The following is a 10,755-nucleotide window of genomic DNA, read 5'->3' as shown; positions in this document are numbered from 1 at the left end:
GTTGTCATTTCAAAGACACATCTTCCATCACTCTCTCACCAATGTCTATAGTGTATAATACGCAGCGTCTCCAGATTTCTTTTTTGTACATATATCTCTTCGCACGGCCAGGTTGGCGCCCTTGGAGTTTTCGGTTTCGTTGACGAGTTTTATTTAAAATTCTCGCAGTGCCCGGCGTTCGGATGGCCACTTCTTTTTATCTTGTCTCTTCCAAAAAATATTGTTCCTTGTCGCTACCTCATACCTCTTATATTGTTTGATGTTTTCTGGATAATGCCAATAGCAGTATTTTGTTGTTGGCTGGTGGAGCAAGAGGCCACTTGGGTTTGAAATAGAATTCCGGCAGAAGAAAGGATGTCCATATGGGCGACCGTCGTTACATCGGAGCAAGAACATAGATCAATAGGTTCTAGTGCGTAATGCCCCTAGTGCTATTCCTCTACGGATAGTATCTCAATTAAGAAAAGTTAAATAAGTCGTTTTGACCATCCACAAGCATGTGGTTAAAGATTTCTACAGTGAGTGTGTGAGAGTCAAGGCAATATATTTGCTTTTCGTACTCATACTTATTTTACCTAGGTAGTCATTTTCCGTATAGTAAGTAGCCTAACGCTTGCTTCAAATCCAGCCTTGGCTTGCTCATCTCTGATTCACGTCCAAGAACCACTTAAATGCTACCTACCTACCTATTCATCTAGGTCGCAGCATACATAACTCTAGAAAATAATCAATAAAACCTTTCCTAGTAATACGAACAGCGGTTGACAAAAGAGACGGAAATATTTCACTCGCTGTTCAAGAATCAACATGGGCTGCTTCTGCTTCTGCTTAAAGAGAAAAGTTGCATGCAGAGCTACGTCTGGTGCCGATCTAGAGATTCTAGTAGACACACCTCTTCCCTTTTCGGGGTGTTTGGATAAGCCGGACGATGATGATCGATCTTCTGGACTCGGGTTCTATCCAAATTGGTTTGCTATTCGGTCGGACACGCTGTATATGAAAACCAGGATCGGGAGCAGGAGCAGGGTACTTCTTCACTGTGCTCGTCGCGTCTACAAAGCGCTACTAGTACTCTAGAACAAGATACTGGACTTGATTCGGGTTTTCATAATTGCCAAATTCCACTGCTAGACCGCGTTTCAGATGACGCGGGTTATGATGCAGATATTTCTGACATGTACTCGGTGCCTGCCCAGTAAGATGCTTTTGATAATCCGGATAGGGGTTCTGATTCTAGAAATTTAATCCTTCCTTTTCCTTCCCTTCCACTTCTTCCTGCAGAGGACACGGGGCCTAGTACTACGAGTAGTCCCCGGCTATCGCCTAGTACCCCAGACCAGAAACCGCGTAAAAATATATATATAAAGGTGGGGGATCTGGGGCTTAGGTATGAAGATGAGGAAGCTGGGTTAGAGGGGAGTGATATGGTGCCGGTGGTTGGGAACTGAGGGAGATGGAGGTAGAGATGAAGGGGAGGTAGAAGTCTTGAAGTGTAAGGTAATCTAGATGTTGGCAGGCATGTAACATCGTATCAAGTCATACATATCAACTGCATTAAATTTAATAGATGGTTCAAAGAATAGTAGCAAATGCAAAATGCTTATCTATAGGACTTAGTCCAAGACGTAACACAAAGGAAAGATTGATAGAACAAGGGCAAATGGACGTCGAGTAGATGATCAAATTTTCGGATTACCATGGTATCCGCTACTTTAAATTTAAAGACTGCTATAGTTAAATGTTGTCAGATAGTATGCGAACATGAGATGCATTCGCGGGGATACTTCGAATACTGCTCAAGATTTATAACGCGGAAGAGAAAGCGGAGGTGGAGGTTTAGATACATGTAGATCTCCACTATTCCGAGCGGCGGAGGGGAGGAGCGGCACCACTAGCGCAGCCGGGCCGGTCTGCAAGCGACCTTCAACTCCAACTTCAACGACCTCATCTCATCTTTTCGACTCCCCTCTCTCCCTACCACCCACGCCCACCATCCTCACGCAGACGGGAAAAAAGAACCACAATGCGCGTCCTCCCAACCCCCACCACCGCGCTCCGCGCCTCCCGATCTCTCACATGCAGCGCCAGCGCCTGTGCACGCTCATCATCCGCTCGTCCATTCTCAGCATCTGCGAGCTCGGCATCCGCTGCAAAGGCAGGACATGCGGACGCACACGAACACGAACATGAGCATCACCACGAGGAACCGTATGATCCGCCTACTGGATGGCTGTTCGGTGTGAAGCCGGGCGAGAAGGCGCCTGTGGAGGGGTGGGAGAATATTTGGGTGTATGGGTTTTTCGGGAGTTTGGCGGCGGGGGCTGTGGGGTATGCTTTTAAGCCTGATACTTCGTAAGTGTTATTTTTCTTTCTTGTCCTTTTGTTTGAGTTGGATTGGCGTGTTTTTGGGGGTGGAGGGACTGAGGGGGATGGGATAGGTTGGGTTGCGGGAGTGGAGTGGGATATGAGGTGTAGAGATAGGTGTGAATGGAGGAGAGGGGATATAGAGATGGAGATGGAGGGAGAAAAATGAAGTCGATCTTGTATTGGATGAAGGCTAATATTATGCAATAGGATACAAACCTGGGCACTTGAAGAAGCGAGACGGCGGTTAGAGGTTGAGGGCATCTTGGCGGAGCCGGAGGATAAGTCGTAGAGATGGATTTGGGGAAATGGGATGGAGGCTGGAAGTTGTACATATGGAATTAGAGGTTGGTTGAGATGGGATATCAAGTGAGAGGAGATGCACATGCACATACACCTGGAGAGTGCTGTTAGACGATGGATTTTATCTGTTTTGAGCTTGGAATTAAACGGTTTGCTGCATGTTGTCTATGTTTGGTATGTGATTACAAGGTTCGTGTTTTTTTGTGAGAAAGAGAATACAGTTTATGGTGAGTCGAAGCTTGGGGAAGGGGGCTAAGAATGTCATAATGATGGATGTCCCGCTCCTAGTCGATGGAACCTCGCTAGGTCATGTCTATTTTCAAATTCTATAGGAATAGCCTCCTAAGATGCAACGCTATCACCCGGAAGTTGCCGCCCAATTGCTGTTTCTATATAATATAATACACTTTACTTTGACACAACATAACTCCAATCATGCTCCTCATCCCCATACTGTCTAGCCTCAATCCAATCCTTCAATTTTAACGTAAGCTCTCCGGCTTCCTCACCTGGTTTCAACCCACAATCCACTAGCTTGCCCTTCCAGCTGATATTCCGTACTGGTGCTACAATAGCTGCAGTTCCCGCACCGAAAACTTCCATTAATCGGCCATCCTTTGCAGCAGCGTCGAGATCCCCCATCGTGTACTTCCGCTCAGAAACCAACCACCCTTCAGGTACTAACCTCTCACGTGCCAATTCCAATATCGAATCCCTCGTTACACCCTCAAGAATCGTCCCATCCAGCGGTGCAGTAATAAGTTCCTTTTGTCCCGTCTCCTTATTCTTCATGGCCACAAAAAGATTCATAGTCCCCACTTCAGTAACGTACTCCTCTTCCCCAAACAACCACAAATTCTGGTGGAAGCCCCTCTTCGCAGCCTCCATTTGCGGCACAATACAAGGCGCGTAATTAGCACCCAGCTTCTTGTCACCAACTCCTCCCGGCCAGGCTCGTACAGCATAATTTGTAGCCTCCAACGATATGGCCTTGAAGCCTGTAGGATAATAAGGTCCCACTGGCGACGCGATAACATACAAAAGTGCGGAGCCAGGTGGTCCCACACCTAGTGTTCTCTGCGTCCCAATCATTGTTGGCCTCAAATACAGCGAGTATCCCTTCTGATCGGAAATAAAGCGCTCATCCAGAGCCGCAAATTTAGAAATCAACTCAATCATAGCAGCACCATCAAAAGTCGGAAGAGCGATTCTCGCAACGGATTTATTTAGACGTTCCATGTTTTTAGTGGGCCGAAAAAGCCGGACTTGGCCTTTGGTGTCTTTGTAAGCTTTCATACCTTCGAATGCGGTGAAGGCGTAATGGAAGACGCAGCTGGCGGGGTCGAGAGAGAGGTTTTGGTAGGGCGTTATGCGTGGGGGAAGCCAGCCTTCTGCGGCGGTCCATTCGAGACTGAGCATGTGGTCTGATGTAGCTGTTAGTTATCTGGTATGAATTCAAGGGTGGGAGGTATTTACCTGTGAACGTTCGGCCAAATACCAGTTCATTCTGGGGAACCAACTCTTTTGGAGTGGTGGTTTTGGTGATGGTCAGGGCGGAGGGATCAATCTCTGGGAGCCTTGTTGTTGCTGCTGCTTCGGCCTTTATGCTGTATAGTCTCGAGGGTTCATAGCTTGCTAACAGCCTCGAGGGAGATTGTTTGAAGAGCGAGCTTCTGGGTCGCAATTGACGAAGCATGTTGACGAATTTGCAGCCAGAAGTATGTTTCAGAGTTGCTGATCCAGGTGATCTAGCTTTCCTTATAGAAGAGAGATGTTTGGGAGAAGACGAAATGGATGGATTGAGTCAGACCGTTCAACTCGAGATATTTCTTGGGCGCCCTCCGAAAGACGGACATCGGACCATCAACAAGCGAGCTAGCCGCCATATTTATAGATTCACGGGACGGGTGTACTTTTGACGATCGTATGATATGGTGTACTTGAACGAATAAACGTTTTTGAAAAGCACATTAAATCCATTAGTAGTAGTGTAGAAGAGCAGTCTTAACAACGATCAGCTTAAATTGAAAAGGAAACAATTACTTTGTGGTTATTTTTATTGTAGGAAATGTGACCAAAACCCCGCCTATAAATTTGATACAATCATCTAGCAGCGATCTGAGCCGTTGGCGTCGGAGCCTTGCTGGCAGCCTTGATGCTTCACTAATTGCAGCCACTGCAACATAATTTTATTTTTCAAACCTACAAAACGTCGAGCATAGCTTTATTGCTTTCCACCATTGCCTGAGGACCCCGTATAGGTCGACTTAGGAGCCCCCATGCGCTACGAGAGGACACGAAGCCAAAGAGGCTGAATGACAGGTGGAACTCCAATAACAAAAGATGTTCAGTTCAGCCCTGAAATCGTTCTCCTCGAACATAAACTCCAATTACACCGTAGCATCCTCGCCGATTTCTACCTCTGGGCCTTGGAAGATATACGATGGCAAGAAGAAAAATACGGGGAAGGCGGTGTCTGTGTTCGTGCTTGATCGCAAGTCCCTGGATTCCCACTCTGGGTCCCTTGGGAGATCGAGTGCTGCTTCAATGAAGCGTGCCACCGAAGAAGTGGTGGAAAGATTGAAGAAAGAGGCATCGTCGTTAGCTAGGTTACGGCATCCGAATATCCTGGAGCTTGTTGAGCCGGTCGAGGAAACGCGAAATGGAGGACTACAATTTGCGACGGAGCCTGTAACGGCATCTCTGGCCGGCTTGTTAGCAGAAAAGGATGAAGAGGAAAGGTCCGGAGGAAGGGGTGGCAGATCAAGTCGGTTTGTTACAGAAGATTCGGAGGGAGGGCGTAGGCGGCGGGAGCTCGAGATCGATGAGCTGGAAATACAAAAGGGGCTGGAACAGCTTAGCAAGGCATTGGAGTTTTTGCATGATCACGCTGGTCTTGTTCATGGCAATTTGACTCCTGATGCAGTTTTTATAAATGCCAAGGTGGGTTATGAGCTGAATTTCTTGAGTTCTTCACTGATGATATATAGTCCGATTGGAAAATCAGTGGGCTGAGTTTTTCGAGTCCCCCTGATGGCTCAACAAAAGCTACCTCTGTACAGCCTATTAACCTTTCCGATGCCCTCAATGTTGACCCACGACTCCCCCGCTCTGTGCAAATGGACCTAGACTTTTGCTCCCCGGATTTCGTGCTGGACTCGAACTTGAATGTAGGAGCCGATATGTTCTCCCTTGGACTTTTAATAATTGCCCTCTACAACTCTCCGCATACTTCCCCTTTACAAACAAACTCCAGCGTGTCAACCTACAAGAGGTTGTTTACGTCCTCATCAACAATACCGTCAGCTGGTAATGGCTTTCTTTCTTCAAGGCCAATTCCAAAGGATCTTACTACATCGGTCTTGCCTCGTCTGATAACTAGACGCCCAGCTCAACGAATGACGGCGAAAGAGTTTCAACAAAGCGCATATTTTGATAATATCCTGATATCTACCATTCGATTTTTAGACTCACTCCCGACTAAAACACCCAATGAGAAAGCACAATTCATGCGTGGGCTTTCGAGAGTCCTGCCATCCTTCCCAAAATCCGTCCTGGATAAGAAAGTTCTTCCGGCACTGCTGGAAGAAATGAAAGACCGTGAGCTGCTATCTCTGATTTTGCAAAATGTCTTCAAGATCATTGAGCTGTTACCATCCGGAAGGAGACCATTTACGGAGAAGATAATGCCAAGATTGAGAGAGATATTCCTGCCTCCGGGCAATTCTAAAGGTCCCATTGAACGAGACTTAGCAAAGGAGGCTGGCCTCATGGTGCTATTGGAACACATAACTGAGATTAAAAACAACTGCTCGGGCAAGGAATTCAAAGATGGTAAGTAGCGTTTTGATGAAGATATCAACTGTGCTGATTATCCTAGAAATCCTGCCTATCATCCACCTTGCAATTGAGTCGCCAACTCATAGTATTGTTGATGCCTCATTACGAAGTTTACCGATTGTACTTCCAGTATTGGATTTTTCTACCATCAAGAATGAATTATTTCCAGTCATTGCCTCCGTATTCAGCAAGACCAGCAGTCTTGGAATTAAAGTCCGCGGATTGGAAGCATTTGTGATTCTTTGCGGTGGTACCAATGATCCTGCAGCGAATAATGATGGCTTAGATGGCATCATGAACTCGAATGCTAGCAAAAAGAGCTCTTCAACTGCTTTGGATAAGTACACAATGCAAGAGAAGATCGTTCCTCTTATAAGAGCCATCAAAACAAAAGAGCCTGCCGTTGCAGTCGCGGCACTCAATGTTCTAAGGCAAGTGGGAGGCGTGGCAGATGCAGACTTTGTTGCCATGGACATTCTCCCAGTCTTATGGAGTATGAGTCTGGGTCCATTACTCAACTTGAAGCAGTTCCAATCATTCATCGAGCTCATTAAAAGCCTCTCATCCCGCGTCGAAGCAGAGCAGACAAAGAAACTGCAAGAACTCTCAGGCGCAAATGGCTCCAGCGCTGCTCGAAACGACGACTTCATGTCTTTCGGAGGTACCAACGCTTTTGGATCAACCAATGGCGGTGCAGAAGGCGGTGAAATCGACTTTGAGCGCCTCGTCAAAGGCAATGCCGGAATCAGCGAATCTACCAATACAATGGACGCAGGCTGGGATGCAGCGCCCGCATCCGCAACATCCCAACCCTCTCGAAATTCCCAGCCAAAACCAGCAGCGTTCTCCTGGTCCACCCCAAGTCCAACGACACCTTCCTTCCATACGAGCAATAGCTCAATGGGGCCACTCAAGCCACAACAGGCGAACGCAGCCTCGAGGACCATAACGCCAGATCTCTCACGCATAGAAGTACTCTCACCCACCACAACGCAATTCTCACAACCCCTTCAGCCACAAAATAGCTTCAGCGCTCCACTCCAACCGCAAACGTCGACCTACAGCACAAACACCCAAACAATGTCCGCCTTCCAACCCCCTCCTCCTGCAACGTCCGTAAACTGGGGCGCAGCAGCGTCCAATCCATGGGGTTCTGCAAACACTTCATCACAATCCGTCTCTTCACTGGGGAATTCCGTGGCTAGTCTCTCCATGAACCAACAGCAGCAGCAACAGCAAAGACCTGCCATGAGCGCAACGAACTCTTTCTCTCTCCCTCCGCCCCCGGGCGCAAGTTCATTTAGTTTGCCACCTCAGCAACGGCAAACGCCAGCGTTCCAGGCACAGCCTACTTTTACGCAGACACATACAAATAACGCTTTTGGGGCTCCGCAACAGACGAATGCTTTTGGAGCTCCACCTCCATTGCAGCAACATAATGCGTTTGGAGGGGGAGGTATGGGCATGGGTATGGGTCAGCAGCAACCGCAAAAGAAGAGTGGTTTGGATGCTTGGGAGAGTTTGTTGTGAGTTTTGGATGAGTGATATGGTGTATGAATGGTATTTAGGTGTTTGGAGCGAGATTGCATGGGTGGATTTGGTATGGGGCTATTAGTCATGTGCATGTAGGTAATGGATGGACAATTAGTGATGAAATGAGCAAGCGTAAATTTTTGCTTTATAGACCATATTTCACTTAAAAATCAAGACTGATTGGCATTGCAGCATGCGAGAGAGAGCATGGGAAATATGTTAAAGTTCATGAAATGCGTCTATTTTGTCTGCTTAGCTTGCAGATGTCCTCATTCGTCGCTTCCTTGCTTGTAGGTTGCCATGAAAGTCTCAAGTATCTCTTATACAACACAAGCCTATTCCGCGTTCCATCCCATTCCTCCTCAAAACAATCAATGTCCGCCAGGTAGTGAGTGATTCATCACCCGACTCCCAGACCAGGACCAAGAACAAACGGTCATAAAACCCCATCCACCACCGAAACTAAAATATAATTGTAGTAAAGTGACCCAACCCTCGGGCCATGCATAATTTTCATAGCACAAATAAAAGCGCCTCGCTACAGTCCAGAAGCATGCTTGCGCTGAACTCAAAAACAACCAGACTCCGTTTTGACGACCCTAATCTCTCCAAAAGCCGGAAATAAACCCGACTTGTTCCAGCGTCGTGTGAAAGAAGTTAATCGTCCTGGGCTGTCCGGAAGATTGCGGGACGTAATTAAAATTTGAGTCTCTTGTCGGAATGTGATGAGGGTTTGGAGGGCGGTGTATCTGCGACACGCTTCTTGGGGTTCTTGACCCTCGACCAGGAGTCGAAGGGACTGAGTGCATCGTCGCTATCCGGGCCAGCTGGAGAGCTGCTCATGTCAATCTTCCTTGATCGTGTAGCTCTGGATGTAGACGGTGGTGAGATCGGAACGGCGGGAGCGAATCTAGGGGCCATAGGGGTAGAGATTTCTTCGCTGTATTGGGGCGTCGACTTGTTAGTGATAGATCTAGTCTTTCTGCCAGGTCGGGTACGGGGAGTAGAAAGCATGGAAGATTCGTCAATGTCGGTATCGGCTTCCTCATCCTCGACAGCCTGGCTTCTAAGATCCTTAGATCGAAGTTGGCGGTCGGATGGGAATAGAAGACGACTGGCACCTGATGCAGATGCTTCTGCGGCTGGAGCTTCCCCAAAACTTCCGTCAGCCATGGAACCAGTATCTCTATGGTCAAGGCTTTGCGCATCGCTAAACTTTCTAAAGACTTTTCGTCCACGACTAAAGCAAAAAGGTTAGTTGTGCTCAAACATAGATCGCTCGAATATTAGACTTACAAGACACAGATAACCCCATCCTTTCTTTGCTCGACATCCTCCAAATCCTGCTCTCCTTCTCCTGGCACCATGATCTTTCTCCTCTTCATGGAGCGCTTGCTTGGCTCATGCTCTGCATATTCATGCTCGGCGCCTTCACCATAGAAAGGGTTGTCCATACTCATATCAGCCTCGGGAATGCGCTCATTGGAATCGGTATATATCGCAATAGGCGTCTGATCGTTTTCGGCCTCAAAGCTGTCTAATGTAAATCCGGTGTAGCGCTTCTTTCCCTTCCTCTTGGGAGAGGGCATAACCTCGTCCAAGGTGTCAGGGCGAACTGAGAATAAATTGCGCGCAATTGCTGTAACCTCGGGGGGTGTCTGTCCTTCCTCTGGGCGTTTCTGTGGCGTCTTTGCTGGAGTCGGAAGCATGCCATTGGCACGTAGCACATCTACGGGTCTCATCTTTTCGGCTTTTCGAGGAGTAGGCGTAGGGAGACCAAGAGCGGCGGCTGCGGAAACTGTAGATTCGTAATTTAAGGCACCAGATACACGTCGTCCACTAATTTCGGGATCGCTCTTCGGCCCTCTTTTCTTCGGTGCTGTTTGCGGGGAGCGAGGTTGGGAGGTAAGGTATGGAGATGTTGACGATGAACCCGAAGACGAAGGGTTCGTGCGAAGATTGCGACTAGCTGATTGTGGAGGCGGTGTCTGCGCGGCGCGAGAGCGCTGCGAAATTCGGGAAGACTTCCTGGGCGAGTATGGTTGATAGTCGTCGTCGAAGGTACCAAAAAGAGGTGTTGAGGGAGTGTGGATGCGGGATGTGGGAGGAGGTGTTGTATGACGGAAGGTTGCCATGTTGGATGAAGGTTGTCTGTAGGACTGCAAGGTTGACACCAGGAATCCACAGTCAATGTCGAAAGAATAAATTGAATTGAATTGAAATGCGCCACAATCAACAAGTGAATAAATGGTGTCAGCTCCGGCGGTGATGTTGAGCAATTGCAAAATGCGGTTTGGTTGAGCGGATCTTAGTAAAGCGACTATGAGCTGGTAAGGCAATCAACACTGATGATATTGCAACCGAAGCAAAAGCAGAGGCAGGTTAATAATGCAGCTGTCCGACAGTTGTTTTGTTTTGTTGCGTCGTAAGGTCGCACGTGTGAGAAATCAAAATATGGTGCATGGTGTGTTGATGTTGACGTTGGCGATGAAGTTGTAAAATCCAAGAGGCTGAAATACCAGCCCCTTGTTTTCCACTCACCGCCCGGTATTTTGATTGGAGCCACCTGAAGCCACACTGCCCCACTTGCCAGCACAATCGATAACAAAGCCTCACGATTTACCCAGCACATTTTACCAGACGCGTTTTTACGCGTTAAATGTAAATAATCAATAATCACTGCGTTCTACCAAAATCCTGTCTTCTTTTCTTGTA

General features: G+C 47.7%; 4 protein-coding genes across 4 annotated transcripts; 2 read left to right on the top strand and 2 right to left on the bottom strand.

Moving 5' to 3' along the window:
• Positions 1 to 2,023: 2,023 nt before the first annotated feature.
• LHYA1_G003335 (uncharacterized protein) lies at positions 2,024 to 2,656 on the top strand (the record flags this gene model as incomplete). The annotated part of the gene is made up of 2 exons (XM_031148307.1): positions 2,024 to 2,352; positions 2,575 to 2,656. The coding sequence occupies 2 exons, from the start codon at positions 2,024 to 2,026 to the stop codon at positions 2,654 to 2,656; spliced, it is 411 nt and encodes a 136-aa protein (XP_031007008.1).
• Positions 2,657 to 3,075: 419 nt separating this feature from the next.
• Positions 3,076 to 4,363, bottom strand: BAT2_1 (Branched-chain-amino-acid aminotransferase, cytosolic; the record flags this gene model as incomplete). Its single annotated transcript, XM_031148306.1, has 2 exons — positions 3,076 to 4,100; positions 4,144 to 4,363. 2 exons carry the CDS (start codon positions 4,361 to 4,363, stop codon positions 3,076 to 3,078), a joined length of 1,245 nt encoding a protein of 414 aa, XP_031007009.1.
• A 647-nt stretch (positions 4,364 to 5,010) lies between these two features.
• On the top strand, positions 5,011 to 8,037 carry ppk32 (Protein kinase domain-containing protein; the record flags this gene model as incomplete). Its single annotated transcript, XM_031148305.1, has 3 exons — positions 5,011 to 5,610; positions 5,658 to 6,501; positions 6,548 to 8,037. 3 exons carry the CDS (start codon positions 5,011 to 5,013, stop codon positions 8,035 to 8,037), a joined length of 2,934 nt encoding a protein of 977 aa, XP_031007010.1.
• A 699-nt stretch (positions 8,038 to 8,736) lies between these two features.
• LHYA1_G003332 (uncharacterized protein) lies at positions 8,737 to 10,175 on the bottom strand (the record flags this gene model as incomplete). The annotated part of the gene is made up of 2 exons (XM_031148304.1): positions 8,737 to 9,280; positions 9,337 to 10,175. 2 exons carry the CDS (start codon positions 10,173 to 10,175, stop codon positions 8,737 to 8,739), a joined length of 1,383 nt encoding a protein of 460 aa, XP_031007011.1.
• Between the last annotated feature and the right edge of the window lie 580 nt (positions 10,176 to 10,755).

Source organism: Lachnellula hyalina (genome assembly GCF_007821495.1).
Source record: "Lachnellula hyalina strain CBS 185.66 chromosome Unknown contig00035, whole genome shotgun sequence".
Taxonomy (NCBI): domain Eukaryota; kingdom Fungi; phylum Ascomycota; class Leotiomycetes; order Helotiales; family Lachnaceae; genus Lachnellula; species Lachnellula hyalina.
Note: the sequence above shows the minus strand (reverse complement) of the source record. Positions and strands in the feature narration are given on the sequence as shown.